This window comes from Catharus ustulatus, chromosome 3, assembly GCF_009819885.2.
Source record: "Catharus ustulatus isolate bCatUst1 chromosome 3, bCatUst1.pri.v2, whole genome shotgun sequence".
Lineage (NCBI taxonomy): Eukaryota > Metazoa > Chordata > Aves > Passeriformes > Turdidae > Catharus > Catharus ustulatus.
In genome coordinates, this window is record NC_046223.1 from 61,110,406 (window position 1) to 61,125,002 (window position 14,597).

Genomic DNA, 14,597 nt, shown 5'->3' on the forward strand with positions numbered 1-14,597 from the left:
ATTATCTAGGTGTGCACACAAAATATTGGCTATAGCAGTTGTCAGCATTAGGATGTTTCGTAAAGTAGTGTAGATAATCCAGTATCATCTACACAGCATTCACTGGAGACTTGTTATGAAGCAAAAATCAGAATTAATATTATTACTAAAAATGTGAAGAATTGCAGTTTTATCTAACTGGTTAACATAAGTCATAGTTTATTTTCTTATTTTACGTGAAGTTCTGTCTCCTACAGATTGCTGCTATAGCAAATGGAAAAGTACTCTCTTTTTAAAATATGTTTTCTTCCTTATGTAGAGTTGTCAGTTACATCATTTTTAGCTGTGTTTAGGGGAAAAAAATAGATAGTGAGCTAATAAAGTGGGGATCCCACATAATATCTTACTGTATCTGTCTGTTTGGTACATCAGTCTGCCTGGGGAGTGCCACAGAAATACAGGGAAGACAGATCTACTCCTAGCTGAAGTCAAGCAAAATGAATTATTCTGAATGTTTATTGTTCTGTTTAGAACTGCGGTTGTTAAACGGAGATAAAACATCTTGAAGCTATAACTTTTGCAGTGTGAAAAACTACCTATCCTTTAAGTTTCTGTACATTTTCTCCTTGCTTTCTCATGTGACAGTAAAATATATTGGGCTGAAAATAAGGCTCAGACAATACATCAGTTCAAAACTAATATTTAATAAAACTATGTTTTATTAAATGCACTCAAAAATTACTGACAGTTTGTATCCCAGACTTAGAATCATAAGAATCTCAAAACTGCAATTTAAACCTGGACACATGAGTTTTATTTCCTCTTTGATGTACTGTGAGCCCATGAATGCTTTGTTGCTGTCACTTCATTGATGCATGGATTCTGAAATTTTTGTGTAAGATAACGTTACAGAAGTCTTCTATATGGTTTTCCAAAATGATATGCATAAAATAATAAGAATGGTGTTGTTTATTTAAAAAAAAATCATAGCCCCCCTGATTTAGACTTACTATAATGAAATTTTTGGCTAATCTTTAAATTGCCTGTTTCTACCTAAAGATATGAATACATTCTCATCCTTCATAAGAAACCTCAGGCTTTGTCTTTGACTTGGTAAAAATCATTCAGTAGTTGTTCTGGGGCTTACAAATGAGATCTTTGTAGTAGGTTGAAAAAGTCCTGCATATCCATTTCTGTCAATTTATTTATATGGCTTTAGACTTGTCAAGCAAAAATGCATAAAACTGAGTAGCAATTGTCTCTGCCCCATTCAAATTCTTCTTCCTCTTCACAAACAGCTGCTGAAATACAAAGAATACTACATCAACTTGGAACACCACAGGACACGCCTGAGTTGAGGCAACAGCTGTGAGTACTTCACATGAAAACACTTAAATTTCATTGCCTCGTAAACAATCTCCTCTTAGGTGATGAGGTGGATTTCTGTTAGGCAGAGTGCTTGATTTCCCTGAGAAAGGTGAGCACAGAGAAATATTTGGAACTTAGATGTTCAGATGTGCTTTTTAAAAGTAGGATAGTCTGTAAGCTCACATCAGCTGATTTGCCCCTGCACATTGCCTGCAGAATCCGTGCATCTATCTATGCAGCTGTTTGTTAGCAAAGTGGCACAACCAGAAAGCAATATCGCTGCTCGAAAACATACCCCCACATCCCTCCACTCCAGTCAACACTTCCAATCTGCCTGTAGGAGTGTCATAAGGTAAAGAACATATTGGGGGTAGGTTTTTTGTGAAGTGGGATGCTGGGAGAGGAAGGAGAATGTTGTTTTTAGTGATGAAAGCTACAGTGAGGGATGACATTATCAAATAAATAAGTACCAGGAATAGTAACAGAACAGAAGTGAAATCAGACTCCAAGGCAGATGCTCTGTTGGAGTTCAGTCACCTTAAGGTGGACTTTCACTAATATGCCTCTAGCAGACACAGCAGCTGTTCTCTACTTCTCTGCATGGTCTAATGAACCAGTATGATTTTTTTCGTTAAACTCCTTTACCACATTAATCTCATAATCACAAATGCATGTAAGCAAATGTTGTGCTCATCCTGGCATTTTTTGTGTTTCATGCTGTGTTATGGCCATTAATTAGTAGGAGGAGGTATGTGTTGGACCAAAGTTATGATGTTTATTTTGTGTGAACAGCCAAATTTCTTCATAATGGCCTGAGTTCAGGGCACGTAACATTAGCCAGGTACAATCCACAGGGGATATTCTACTGGAGACTGGGAACAGGTGAAGAGCACCATACACAGTTTATGCAATAACCCAGCGGGATCTAGGCATAAATTCACACCTGAACAGTGCAGAAACTGTTATTAAGGACATGCTTCAGACTCTTATTGGGATAATTTATGTGTAGTAAGCTTGCTTGAGTTTTTTTGTGTTTCACACTTGTCTGAATATTTGGCCTTTCCAAGAGTTATTTGATTAGTTTAAATATTGATGCTGATAGCTTGATAATAGCTTTTAAGGTAAAATCTTTTTTATAGAGTGGGCGGGGAGGATGTCGAAGCAGGTAAAGAATTTGAGTTGCTTCAGAAAAAAAAAAGGGAATATTGGTAAAGGATTGTGTGATAATATCAGAAATATATTTATGTGTTCATAATGACTACAAATGTGTTGCTGCACATTAATAAAATAGAAAAAACCTAAGGGGGAAAAAACTAGTAAGTAATAATTATACTGTCACACTGAGGAACACACCTTCTTCAATACCTGTCCTGCCTGGAATCCATGATTTCGTGCCTTTACGGCAAAGAAGAGAATAAAGATGGCTTTGTGTGCTTCAGGGAAGCTTTTAGTATTGATGTTTTTCTGAGAATCAGTAAAATTCACCAAAGTAACCCATTAGTCTCTAATGAAAATTTGCATTTGGTTTTAGGCAACAGAAGCAGCAATACACCAACCAACTTGCCAAAGAAACTGACAAATACATTAAAGAGTTTGGATCTTTGCCTGCCACAAGTGAACAGGTATAAAAACCAAAAAGCATGGTTTGTTTGACTATTATGTTGGCTCATGTAAAGTATTTGAGTCACTTCACTTCTTTATTCCAGTTTTCAAAGCACTGTTTAGTTAGTCAACACATTTGCACAATGCGGGAATACTTAAAATGTAAGAATACTTTGTTGCTGTCCAGACTTGTGCCAAAGTTGTTTTTATGTATCAGGAATGAAGAAGGGTGACTGAAGTGGTGGGAATCAAGGCAGTGTGCTATGCCTTTCTTCTTTTTCAGGTAGCTGGACACTTTGTACTCCATTGCAGGATGCTGTATCTGATTCTGCCAGCGCTCTGACTAACTCCAGGTTCAAGGAATGAATAGTGTGCCAAAGCACTGTTCACCCACTGTCTGAATAATTTGACTATCACAGTATGTCTGTTCTGCATCACTCAGATCAGCATATATGATATGCTGATCAAAAAGCACAGGCTTTTCCTTTCTTAAGAGGACTAGACTAGACAGCAGCTGTTACTGAATCAGCCTTCTTTCTGAGGTCTGTGTAAAATCTTTCCATCAGAAACATGTGAAGTTGTGGTTAGCACACTCCTCTCTGCCCTCCTGTGGTTTCTTATCCTAGCAAAATCTGTCACTTAAATAAGGGGAGAACAGCAGGATCCTAGAAAACATGAATTCCAGTTATTGTCACTTAAACAACTTGCCTGGTCTGTGGGTAGTTACTAAGGAGCCTTTGGGAAAGTAAATAGTCTTGAAATACTGAGTTCAAATGGCAGGCCATGATCCATGTGTGCTCATCCTGTCAAGCTGTAAACTTCTAACAGCAGTGTTAAAATCTGGTCTTGGTATATAACCTCTAATTCAGCCAAAGTGTCTTTAGTTTATTGGGGTTTTTTCTGTTTGCTTATCTTGGAGTTGAAAAGTTCACAGTGAAATGTTTTACTGTTTAATTTTACCCTTTTATCAAATCTGTTTCTTAATGAAATGCATGAATAACAGATTCATGAATGGCAAATGACAACCTTTCAGATATTTGTAGGGGTTGATGTATGCATGTATTTAGGAAAATGTGGTGGAGGCTTTCCTGAGTGCCCAATATTTCCTTTCCCATCACTGCATCTTAAAAAAACACCAAACCTGGAAGGTTAGAACAAGTATTTCTGGATCTGTTGTAAAGCACTTAAGGGGGTATGCAAACCCACTCCTGGATTCAGTTCAATATGTATTTCTAGCATTTATGTAAAATACATACGAAGTGCTCTGTTCTTTCTTTTCTGCACCCTTCCTCCCCTCTATGTTCAGACACCTCTGCATATTTTAGCATTCCTGGTGTCAAAATATTTCACACCAAAGCAGAAGATTTTACAGTCAGTAGCTAATAAGGAAGGTAGAACCTTTCTTATCGCTGCTCATTTCTCATTTCCAGCTGTCAGATGAAAATAAATATATTGATTTCCTCTTCAAATGCCTTAAATTGTGTGCTTATGTGATCCCAGAAAGAAAGAAGGTTTGTCCATGGAATTGCAAATGGTTTTGTTGACAGCCTTTCCTTACACCAATTTAGAAGAAAAAAATATATATGCCTTGTTACTTAGCAGACTGGAAATAGTAAAGCCTTAAAAAGCCTGAGCTCATTTGACTTGGTAAAACTTTTTACTCCTACAGCGTCAAAGAAAAATACAGAAGGACCGTCTTGTGGGGGAGTTTACCACAGCACTGACAAATTTCCAAAGACTTCAAAGGCAAGCTGCTGAGAAGGAAAAGGACTTTGTAGCCAGAGTAAGAGCCAGCTCAAGGGTGTCTGTAAGTATCAGAAAATGTGCCACTGTATTCTTTGCATTGGTGTTAGTGGTGTTCTGTGTCAGATTTGCCTCCAAAGTGCTACTTAGCTTATAGCTGAGTCTAAATCCTGCAGAACATGCTGCTGTATGATTTTATGGTAAAGGCTACATTAAACTGTAATAACCACCCTGGACAACTGTTACATTTCCCTTGCCTTTTTCACACAAAGGAATGAACTGCCTCTGTGTTCATGCTGTAATCCTGCAAAAGCAACTTCTAGTAGATTTTGGTTTTATATCTACATTTAGATATCAACAGATTTTTCCCTTTGGGAAAGAATGATTTGCCAGATTTCAGTGGAGAATTAAGGTGGAGATGTGTTGAGTAACTTCAGATGTTGAGCTTTTCCTTGTCAGTATACCAATTTTAACTTTTTGCTCCTTGCTAAATACATGTTCTGTACTTGTAAGTTGTAGCAGGCAGTTACTGAGCTGAATGCTTTTGCTTCTATTTCAGCCTTATGCATGCTTAAAGCAAAATCAGGATGGGAATGTGTTGAATCATGTTTCAGTTTGGCTTACTCGAAATCTTCTAGTATTGACTTTTTATAGAAATGCTGCCAGTGCTTTTTTCAGGGCTATAATGTTTTATTTATATTTTTAAACACTGATCATGTAGGGTGGGGCTCCAGAAGATAGCTACAAAGAGGGAACACTTGTCTCTTGGGACAGGTAGGTTGAATTACTTAATACACCTTAACCTAACTCTGAATAATAAACAACCTGCAGGGAAGCAAGCTGCCCATGATATATTTTTTGTTTTTAACGTAAAGAATGTACTTTGATGGCATACATGGGGAAAAAAAAGAAGCAGTTCACATCATGTCTCTCCTTTTTTCCTAATGCTTCAACTGCAACCATGTCCTTAAGCTCCCCTAAGCTGCATTTGGGTTTTCCTGGACCCATACCTGGGGAAGAAGAGTCCAATTTGAGTGAAGTAAAGCTGTTGTGATAAGGGCCCAGTGTTTTACTGGGAACTCCCATTACTTCCATACTCTAAGAACTGTTTCTTAAGCTCAGATTCTTTTTTGTTGCTCAGATAGATGTAAACTCTGCAGTTGATAATTCAGAAGGAACTTTGATCTTGTATTCATACTTACAATTTCCAGTCAGCCACCTGCTCTGTGCAGCACTGTTCCAGCAGCATTGCTGCACCAAAGCTGTGGTGGTTATACCATTTCTGTTAGCCAGGTTCAGACAAGTGTAAAAGCACACATTTTATTAACTGATAATGTAAAATGTGCTATGTACTTAACTGTAGTTTTATCCTTCTGCATAATTTCTCATTGTGTTTTTTCAATTCTGCATGGGATTTGTCTTTGTTTTTTTTGTCTGATAGTCAACCACAAGCACAAGTGCAAGATGAAGAAATTACAGAAGATGACCTCCGTCTTATTGAGGAGAGGGAATCTTCCATTAGGCAGCTTGAAGTAAGTACAAGTGGTTCTACAGCAGAATATGCTTCTGATATTCCACAGAAATAGCATTTTAAAGGAGCATGGGCATTAATTGGATGCATAAATCGTGAGGAGTTTGGATTTGTCTGTGGGTGTGGTTTTTCCCTTCAAAACTGCAAAATTGTCTTTAGAGGTGAAATACATTTGAAATCTACTGTATGACAGCCATGTTTTGATATATTGCGTTTAACTTCAGTGGTTCTGCTATGGAGTAAGAGTGCTCATGTGATTGCAAGAAAAATTACATGGTTTTTTTCCCAATATGGTTGTATTATAGAACCATTTTAAACAGTGAATATAAATGTAGTGAAATTATACCTCTTGTCAGATGTATTCCCAATGTTTTGTTCAACATGCTCATTTTTAAGTGGATTTTTTTGAACATTTCTGGAAGTACAGTGATTTTCTGATTGATTGAAACTTCTGTAAGTAAGGGCTTCATAAACTCAATCTCAAAGTATTGGAAAAACCTTAAAAATAAGAACATTAAGTTTTTGGGGTTTTTTATCCTGTAGTATAAAGAGTCATGGATGCATACCCTGGAGGGGAAGGAACAGTATTTATATCTAAACACACAAAGATGCTAAAATGTATGATGTACATTAATGATTTAATTTTGCAGGCCGATATTATGGATATCAACGAAATTTTCAAAGATCTAGGAATGATGATTCATGAACAAGGTGATGTCATAGGTAAGTCCAGTTCAAATATTACCTGAAATTTTTTTATTCAGTTTCTCTGGTAAGCTGCAGTGTAGAACTTCCTTTTGCTGGAAAAATTCCTCTAATTACACTATCAATGCTAAAGCAAATCAGATACAACCTAATAGTGGGTAGACTGGTTGAGATGACAGTAGAAAGAGTGCTTAAAATCTGGTTTAAAACATGTACTTTTTCATGTGTATAAAATGTCTTTGAAGTAGTTTTTTGAACTGTTTGTACATAAAATTGGAGTTTGTGGGACATTTGACTGTATTTGTTAATGGACCTAAGTGTGCAGATTCAGCAAAGATTCATGCTTTGCCCTTCATGCAAGCAGGTTTATTGTTTTAACAAAATTTGACTGGAGAATCTACTTTTTGCATCAAATGCTAAGCCATACTCTTGTCTATGTCTAGAATATATTTTCAGGGGTTTTTTTACTATCTTGACCCATAATCAGTTCATGTTTTTCTACTGAAAAAAAATCTAATCTGATATCAATACGAAAAACTAGAATCATGACTCTTGGGGTATTGTTTGGTCCGTTGCCTCTGTTTCATAAACCTTAGGACTTCTTTTAATCTGAGCACAGAGTAGTCAGTAGCAAGTTGGAAGACAAGTAAAAGGTAAATTAGAAACAAAACAAAAAGGTAGAAAATTTCTGCCCTGGTTGGTATCTAAGTTTTAGCCCTGCATGCAGAACAGGAGAGCTGTTACCTGACATGAATTCAGCTAGTCATTGCCTGAGCAGTTCTGGAATGAACTCTGGTGTAAGTGTATGATGGGTCGAGCTTTCAAAATACAATGTACATTGATGAATACTGATGAAGACATCAGCATTTTGGGGCAGCTGTTGTATATGCTCTCAAGTGTGTTTCAGCATTCCATACCTTTGTCTGGGTTATGACTTACCAAAATTTGAATTCTTTCTTTTCAAAACAAAGACAGCATAGAAGCCAATGTGGAAAATGCCGATGTACATGTGCAGCAAGCAAACCAGCAGCTGTCAAGAGCAGCGAACTACCAGGTATTGCCAGTTGTGTGGAACTGTCCTGCAGTAGTCCTGGCTTAGGCTTTCTTATGTATTGGGAAATTATGAGAGACAGGACTATTGAGAGATATTGTAAAAGATGGTTTATTGCTTTATTACATTGTAAGTCTCCTGGAAGGGTGAGACATTAAAGGTGTGAGACCCAACACCATAACATCAGAAGCCAACCTAATTCTCAGTTACAATGCCTTATATTAGTTTTTTTAGCCAATCAAATACTTCTACAAAGTTCACTAACGTGTTTTTACACCAATCATTAATTGCTTTGTCTTTCATGGCTTTACTGCAGTGCATCATTTTTCAACCAATCATATCACACTTCATAAACTTACATTGATACATCTTAAACTTCTAACTATATACAGGTTCTATTGCTAAACTTTAAAATCTTTTACTATCTTACTTAACATACTGCTTTGCTTACATAATACATATTTCTCTTTGGTTAAAACATATTTTTACTTAAACTACAAACCTATATTCTTGTTTCATGTCTGTTTCACTTCAATACTCTAATTCTCCAAGCCTTCTCCAAGGTCTTAGGTCAAATGTTGTATCCATCTCTATCTCTGAGGCCTTGGGCTGCGTATGCCTGCATTTCCCACACTTGCGCACTTTGGATTTTGCCTAGCAAGTTCCTCAAGGCTTGAAGACTTAAAAGGTTTATGTTATACTACAGTGGTATTTTATATCAATATAAAATAAAAGTCAGTGACTTCAGAAAGCTTTGGGTTTCTTGTGAGACTATTTCCAACTAGACTATTTCAGAGCCTTCTGAGATTTCATGAGAGCACCTGGAGTTACACCTTTACTTAAAACAAACAAATAAAAATCCCAAAACCAACAGAAAAACCTTACACAGACCCCTACTGCTATAATTCAAGAAGTTAAAGGTTCCTGTATATGGGAGAGCAAACCTTTGGAGATCACTGGAGGAGTAGGGAGGATAGGCAAGAAAATCTTCTGAAGATGTGGCCAGTTAGCACCAATTTTTGCTGTCTGAAATCTTCCTGAAGCTGTATATATCCTGAAGACATATTTCAAACTGTCAGACCTTTTTGAAAAGCCTTTTAATACCTTTATATGCCACTTCTTTATAATATTTTTGGAACTTCTTAGAAATAATCTTCCCCTTTAAGTTACAGTTAGTCCTTAGACTTTTTTTTTTTTTTTTAATCCTCTTATGTGTATTAGTAGTAGCTAGGAGAGTAAATGAGTGACAGAATGTCTGAAAGACTGCCTGCTGATTTCAGAAGTGGGAGAGTCAGGATCCTTGAACTGTATTCTCAGTGGGATTACAGTAGTTTCACGAATACAAGCCGCACGGATTATAAGCCGCACCCCCGGTGCCTCGACAATGTTGCTGTCTTTGTCAATAGATAAGCCGCACCCCGAATATTAGCCGCACTTTCGTTCGTCGCGAGAATCCGTGCGCAGCTTTCACAAATTGGCCAATTAGTAAGAGGATCGCGGCATAGCGGGCTTTACTGACTCGGGGCGGGGCCAGGAAGGCTCGGCCCGCTCATGGTTGCCGACGGGGCCGGGTGGCCCAGCTCAGCGCCACGGCTCGGCGGGGCTGGCCGGGTGGTGCTGCCGCCGCCGCCGGGCTCGCTGGCCCCCCTCTCCCGTCAGCACCGCCCCGCTGCCGTGTTCGCTCGCCCGGCTGGCAGGGCTGCCGCCGCCGGGCTCGCCAGCCGCCCCGCTGCCGCTTTCGCTCGCCCCGCGCCGCGCCTCGCGAGCGCCGCGCCCGCGCCGCGCCCGCCCCGCCCCGCGGCGCTTTCGCGAGCGGCGCTTCTTTCGCGAGCGGCGCTTCTTTCGCGAGCGGCGCTTCGGCTCGCCGAGCGGCGCTTCTTTCGCGAGCGGCGCTTCAGCTCGCCGAGCGGCGCTTCTTTCGCGAGCGCCGCTTTCGCTCGCCGAGCGCCGCTTTCGCTCGCCCCGCCGGCAGGGCTGCCGCCGCCGCCACCAGGCTCGCCGGCCGCCCCCTCCCGTCTGCACCGCCGCCGCGTTTCCTCGCCCTGGCCGGCACTGCAGGCCCCCGCACCGCCGGGCTCCCCCACGCTGCTGGCCCCGATTCTGCTGGGCTTCCCCCGCTGCCAGGCAGCCCCACCCGCCGGCCTTCCTGCTTCTGCCATGCTCCCCTGCACTGCTAGCCCCAGTTCTCCCGGGCTCCCCCGCCATGCTGGCTCAGGCTCTGCCGCCCGCCCCCCACACTGCTGGCCCCGCCTCTGCCAGGCTTTCCCACCTCTGCCGGGGCCGGCCGGGCTCCAGCTTGGCTTGGGGCTGCCGCGGGCTCTCACTTCCGTGTTGGCAGCTTTTAGAATTTTGTTAATAGATTAGCCGCCCCGGAATATTAGCCGCACTTCCAGGTTTCCACCAAAATTTTGGTCAAATTGGTGCGGCTTGTATTCGTGAAATTACTGTAATTGGCATGTTAAGTATGTTTGAGGACTCCTATTTTGATACTTTAAAAATTCAGGAAAAAAAGTGTCAGGCAAAAATTTTAGTGTAAGGTAAAAGTTTTCTGGTTGAAATTTAAAATTAAAAGCTTCATGATTTATTTTGAGGAGGAAAGGATCTTCCCATCTCAAAGGAAGGTTATCAAGACTTGACAAGCTTCTGTTCAGTGCATCTTGCAGGAGGCGCCAAGGACTGCCAAGTATTGCTCTGTATTTGGATGAAAGGACTGTGTAGCTTGCTTTGGATTTGAATTTTCCTTTACTTGAAAACTTATCCTTGTTCCAAGGTGCTGAAAAATTTCAGCAACTATTATATCTGGCCTGACCCCCTCAAGGAAGAGTTAGCGGTTCAATGTGCTGGGAGGGACAAGGCTGTTGATACCCCTGCAGCTCCTGTTTGTGGCTGGATGAGCTGTGTCACTTATCTGCCCTGTGGAGTGCATTCACACAGCAGAGCAATATGGGCAAAACCAGGCTGCTTCAGCACTTGTAGAAATGATGATCAATCACATGTTGAAATAAGTTTGCCATGCCTTACTTAAGTAGTTTTACAGGGGAAATGTTTGACTTCAATGCATTTCTGGTAAGAGGGGGTCAGCAGGATGCAGAAGGAAGAGACTGTGAGTGTAAGGAGATTAATGGATGCAGAAGGAAGGTATTCCAGCAAACTGATTGAGTTCTAGCAAGTAAAACAATGAAATTAAGAAATCTTACCCTGATGGTGAGAGAAGTGGCAATGACACAATAAAACTAGAAGAAGAGAATTGCTATGAAATTTGGTGGTTTGGGTAGTACTGGGCAGAGAACTGACAACTTCAATGAAGAACTGACACAGATGTTGTTCCTCAGAGAGGAAAATTTAAAAAACCCCAAAACATCAAAACCACCCAGGCAGAAGAACTTTTGCCAAGTACAGCACAGACTGGCTTTACTTCTGGGGCTATGGCCTAGAATCCCAAGATCCAAATGTTGTTATTCCTTGGCTGTCAGCAAGAGCCTGAGAAACTCATTGGTAAATTTCTTTCATACTGTGAAGGAAGCCTTCAGATTCCATACCCTTCAGGTAAAGGATGACAGACTGCTACTGATCTTGAGTGCTTTGTTATCTCAAGTTACAGACCAGTAAGGGAAATGTGAAAGTTCTCAACACGCTCATAATTTAGACTTTATTGTAGTGACATCTGTATAAATGGGTCACTAGTCATGTCTCTTTGGTTTGGGTTTTTTTATTGTTTGTTTTCTTTAAGAGCAAGTTCTACCTAAGAAACTTGGCAAAAACACCTTTAAAATAACTGTGAATGGATACACAACAGTCTGAAATTGTAGTCCATTGCTGCCTTCTGTGTATACTGAGTCTTTTTTTTTTCTAGCAGACCATTTCTGCCTCCTCTCTTGTGCAACTGATTATCCATTTTCCTCTCTTATGCTGTCACCTGTTCTTATGTTACTTCCTCCAGAGTTCTAATTATATCCATTCATTACCTTACTGTGTTTTCTTTCATTAATTTATTATGTGTACCAGAAAATGCCACTGAAATAATTCTGTTGAATAATATAGCCATAAAGTAAGGTAGATAACATTGCTTTTTTTGTTTTTTCCTTGAATATGTTTAAATGAGTTGGCCATCTTTGTATGTGAGGACACAATTTAGTTAGATTGCACAAGCAGTAGGACCATAAAAGCATCTGAATAGTTTTCTGATGTTCTGATGTGGTACAGTTTTCAGTCAACTTGGTTTTCTCTCTGTTGGCAGCAACGATCCCGAAAGAAGATGTGCATACTCATTGTTATACTTGCTGTTGGAGCATTTCTTATTGGAATCATCATATGGTTCACTACAAGATAAGTCTCTGGAGAAAGCTTTGTAATTTGTATTTAAATTAGGAAAGGAGATTCATAGTCATGGTTTGCACATTGTGAAGCTGAGTCAAACAGTGGTTCTGTACTTCATCACTCTTACTTTTTTTATAAGACTTTTTCTTTTAACCTGAGAAATAATGTTCTCAGTACTGCCATCAGTATAACTGCCTGTGCTCTCAGATTTGGGTGCTGTCTTAGCAGAAAAAAAACCAGTCAAGATCATAAACTGTTCTGTTAACTTGAACATAAAACATCTTAAGGTTTAGGGGGGTAATCAAAGCAATGATAATTTGTGTTGACAGGGTGGGTAATTATCTTTTGGGATATTGCTAAATGTTGCTGCCAAAACAAACTCCTGAATTGTTGCTTGAGGCAATAAATTCACATCTCAGAATTTATTTTTAAGTTAGAAATATATTTCTTCTCTCTTGCTCTTCCATCGCATTCACCTACCCATTTGATATGGGTGGTTCAAAAATAAAATGTAAGTTGCTGAAATTGATGTGTTCTCTCTTTTATACCTTTAGCCTGTGAATTAAGGGTTTAGTTTGCTTGAAATCTTTTAAATGTTCCATTTATCTCTATATCTGACATCAAGTATGGTTATGTCTGGAAGCCCCCTGCAAAGGTGGGGAGGTTGAATGATGTAATTATGTGAATTTTTTCCAGTCCTTGCATTAAGAAATACTGTGTTTTATTGCACACATCTGGTATCTTTGCATATGAAGTGTGCATGAGTGGGTTTGGCTAGATGAAAATTTGCTCATCTGTGACTTCATAGACTTACTGGGAAGAACAGAAATTCCCAGCTTCCTAGCTGCACTTGAATGTCACTGTTCTGAAACTGCCGTGATTTAGTTTCCATGAACAGGTCTGAAGTTGTATGTGATGTCTTTCACACAACTTAAGAAGATTATGAGTTTGATTACAAGTTCAACACTGGCATTTGAAATTAAGTTAAAATCAGTTGAACTGACTGAAAGCATTTTAAAAGTTTGATGCTTATAGCCTTTAAAATGACCGTTTTTTCCTTTTGTGCCATTTTGTACTAATATATTAAAAATGTAAAAACACTTTTTTGCCGATTAATCTATTTGCCTTTTTACTTAATCCTGATGAACTAATCTGAAAAGTGTACAGATAAAAAACTCACTTTATCTGTATTTTATAAAGTTCTTCCCATACCAGACTGATAGAGAATGCACTGTGTACATGGTGAGCTATGAAATATTACTTGGTAGCAATCTAACTGTAAACATAAATTAATTGTAACCATACAATCAAAATAAAGGTCTTTTAAAGAGTACACTTTTCTAGTAGTTGCTTTTTTTTCAGAATCCATCTTTAAAAGCACAGCTGTCATCTGAACAACTCCACAGAATTTTAGCTCAGCTGGTGAAGTGGCCCCAGGGAAACTCTCTTCCTTCCCATGGTTAATGAAAATGCTCCTGCATCTTGCATTCTCAGCTAGTGTTGCTAATGCCCTGGGATTTTTGTTTTCAGACTACACTAGCCTAAACTAGAGCAGCAGTCAGCATTTTAGCCAGGTAGCTTTCTTACCAGTGAACTGTCTGAAACTGAATTTAGAAATTTCCTGACTTTAATGTTTAACAAACTCTTTGCACTAGTGCAAACAGGCACAGAAGGATGACCAGATCCTATTTGCCCAGGACAATCTTTTCCCTGTTGCAATACCTCATACCTACCTCTGTCAGTGACAGATTCCACTGTCATGCTGAGGAATGAAAAGAGCTCTTTGGCAGCAGAACTTCAGCTCTGACTCCTGACAGATCAGAAATTCTGTCTATGCTTGATACTTTTTACATTGCATGGGTCTTCTTGTTTGATTTTCTGCTAGGAGGATTCTCTACTAAAATGCGTACCACCTTGAAGAATAGTGTTCTTGGGAAGAGATGGTATACTTATGGCTTGTTTACCTTATAAAGAGATGAATACCCTCTTTACTCAGTTTGTCCAGTAGTAACTGTAGGGTGGGATAACCAGTACATAAAAGCTTCCACTGTGAGGAGCTGGTGAGAGTCAGGCTGGGGCAATAGCACCAAATAACTTGGAAATTCTGCAGGTTGCACAGCATTGCATTTTCCAAACCCCTGCTGCAACTTGCGGTCTCTGCTCTTCTGTGTCTGATTTGTGTGCATGTCTCCATTTCCCACATGGAATTTTCTCTTTATTTTCAGAGTCATGTGCCTGTTCATCTGCTCTCTGTTGTTAGTGGTTGGGGCACTCTGAGGGAGAAGAATGCTGCCGAGAGTC

General features: G+C 39.7%; 1 protein-coding gene across 2 annotated transcripts in view; it reads left to right on the forward strand.

Moving 5' to 3' along the window:
• Positions 1-13,629, forward strand: part of STX7 (syntaxin 7) — a 32,944-nt gene extending 19,315 nt beyond the window's left edge. For both annotated transcript variants that reach the window (XM_033055592.2, XM_033055593.2), the window contains 8 exons: positions 1,278-1,347; positions 2,879-2,969; positions 4,619-4,756; positions 5,414-5,466; positions 6,134-6,224; positions 6,874-6,946; positions 7,900-7,982; positions 12,217-13,629. In XM_033055592.2, the coding sequence (XP_032911483.1) occupies positions 1,278-1,347; positions 2,879-2,969; positions 4,619-4,756; positions 5,414-5,466; positions 6,134-6,224; positions 6,874-6,946; positions 7,900-7,982; positions 12,217-12,309 (692 nt within the window). In that variant the 3' untranslated portion in view covers positions 12,310-13,629. The remainder of the gene's footprint in view (positions 1-1,277; positions 1,348-2,878; positions 2,970-4,618; positions 4,757-5,413; positions 5,467-6,133; positions 6,225-6,873; positions 6,947-7,899; positions 7,983-12,216) is intronic.
• The last annotated feature ends 968 nt before the right edge of the window (positions 13,630-14,597 follow it).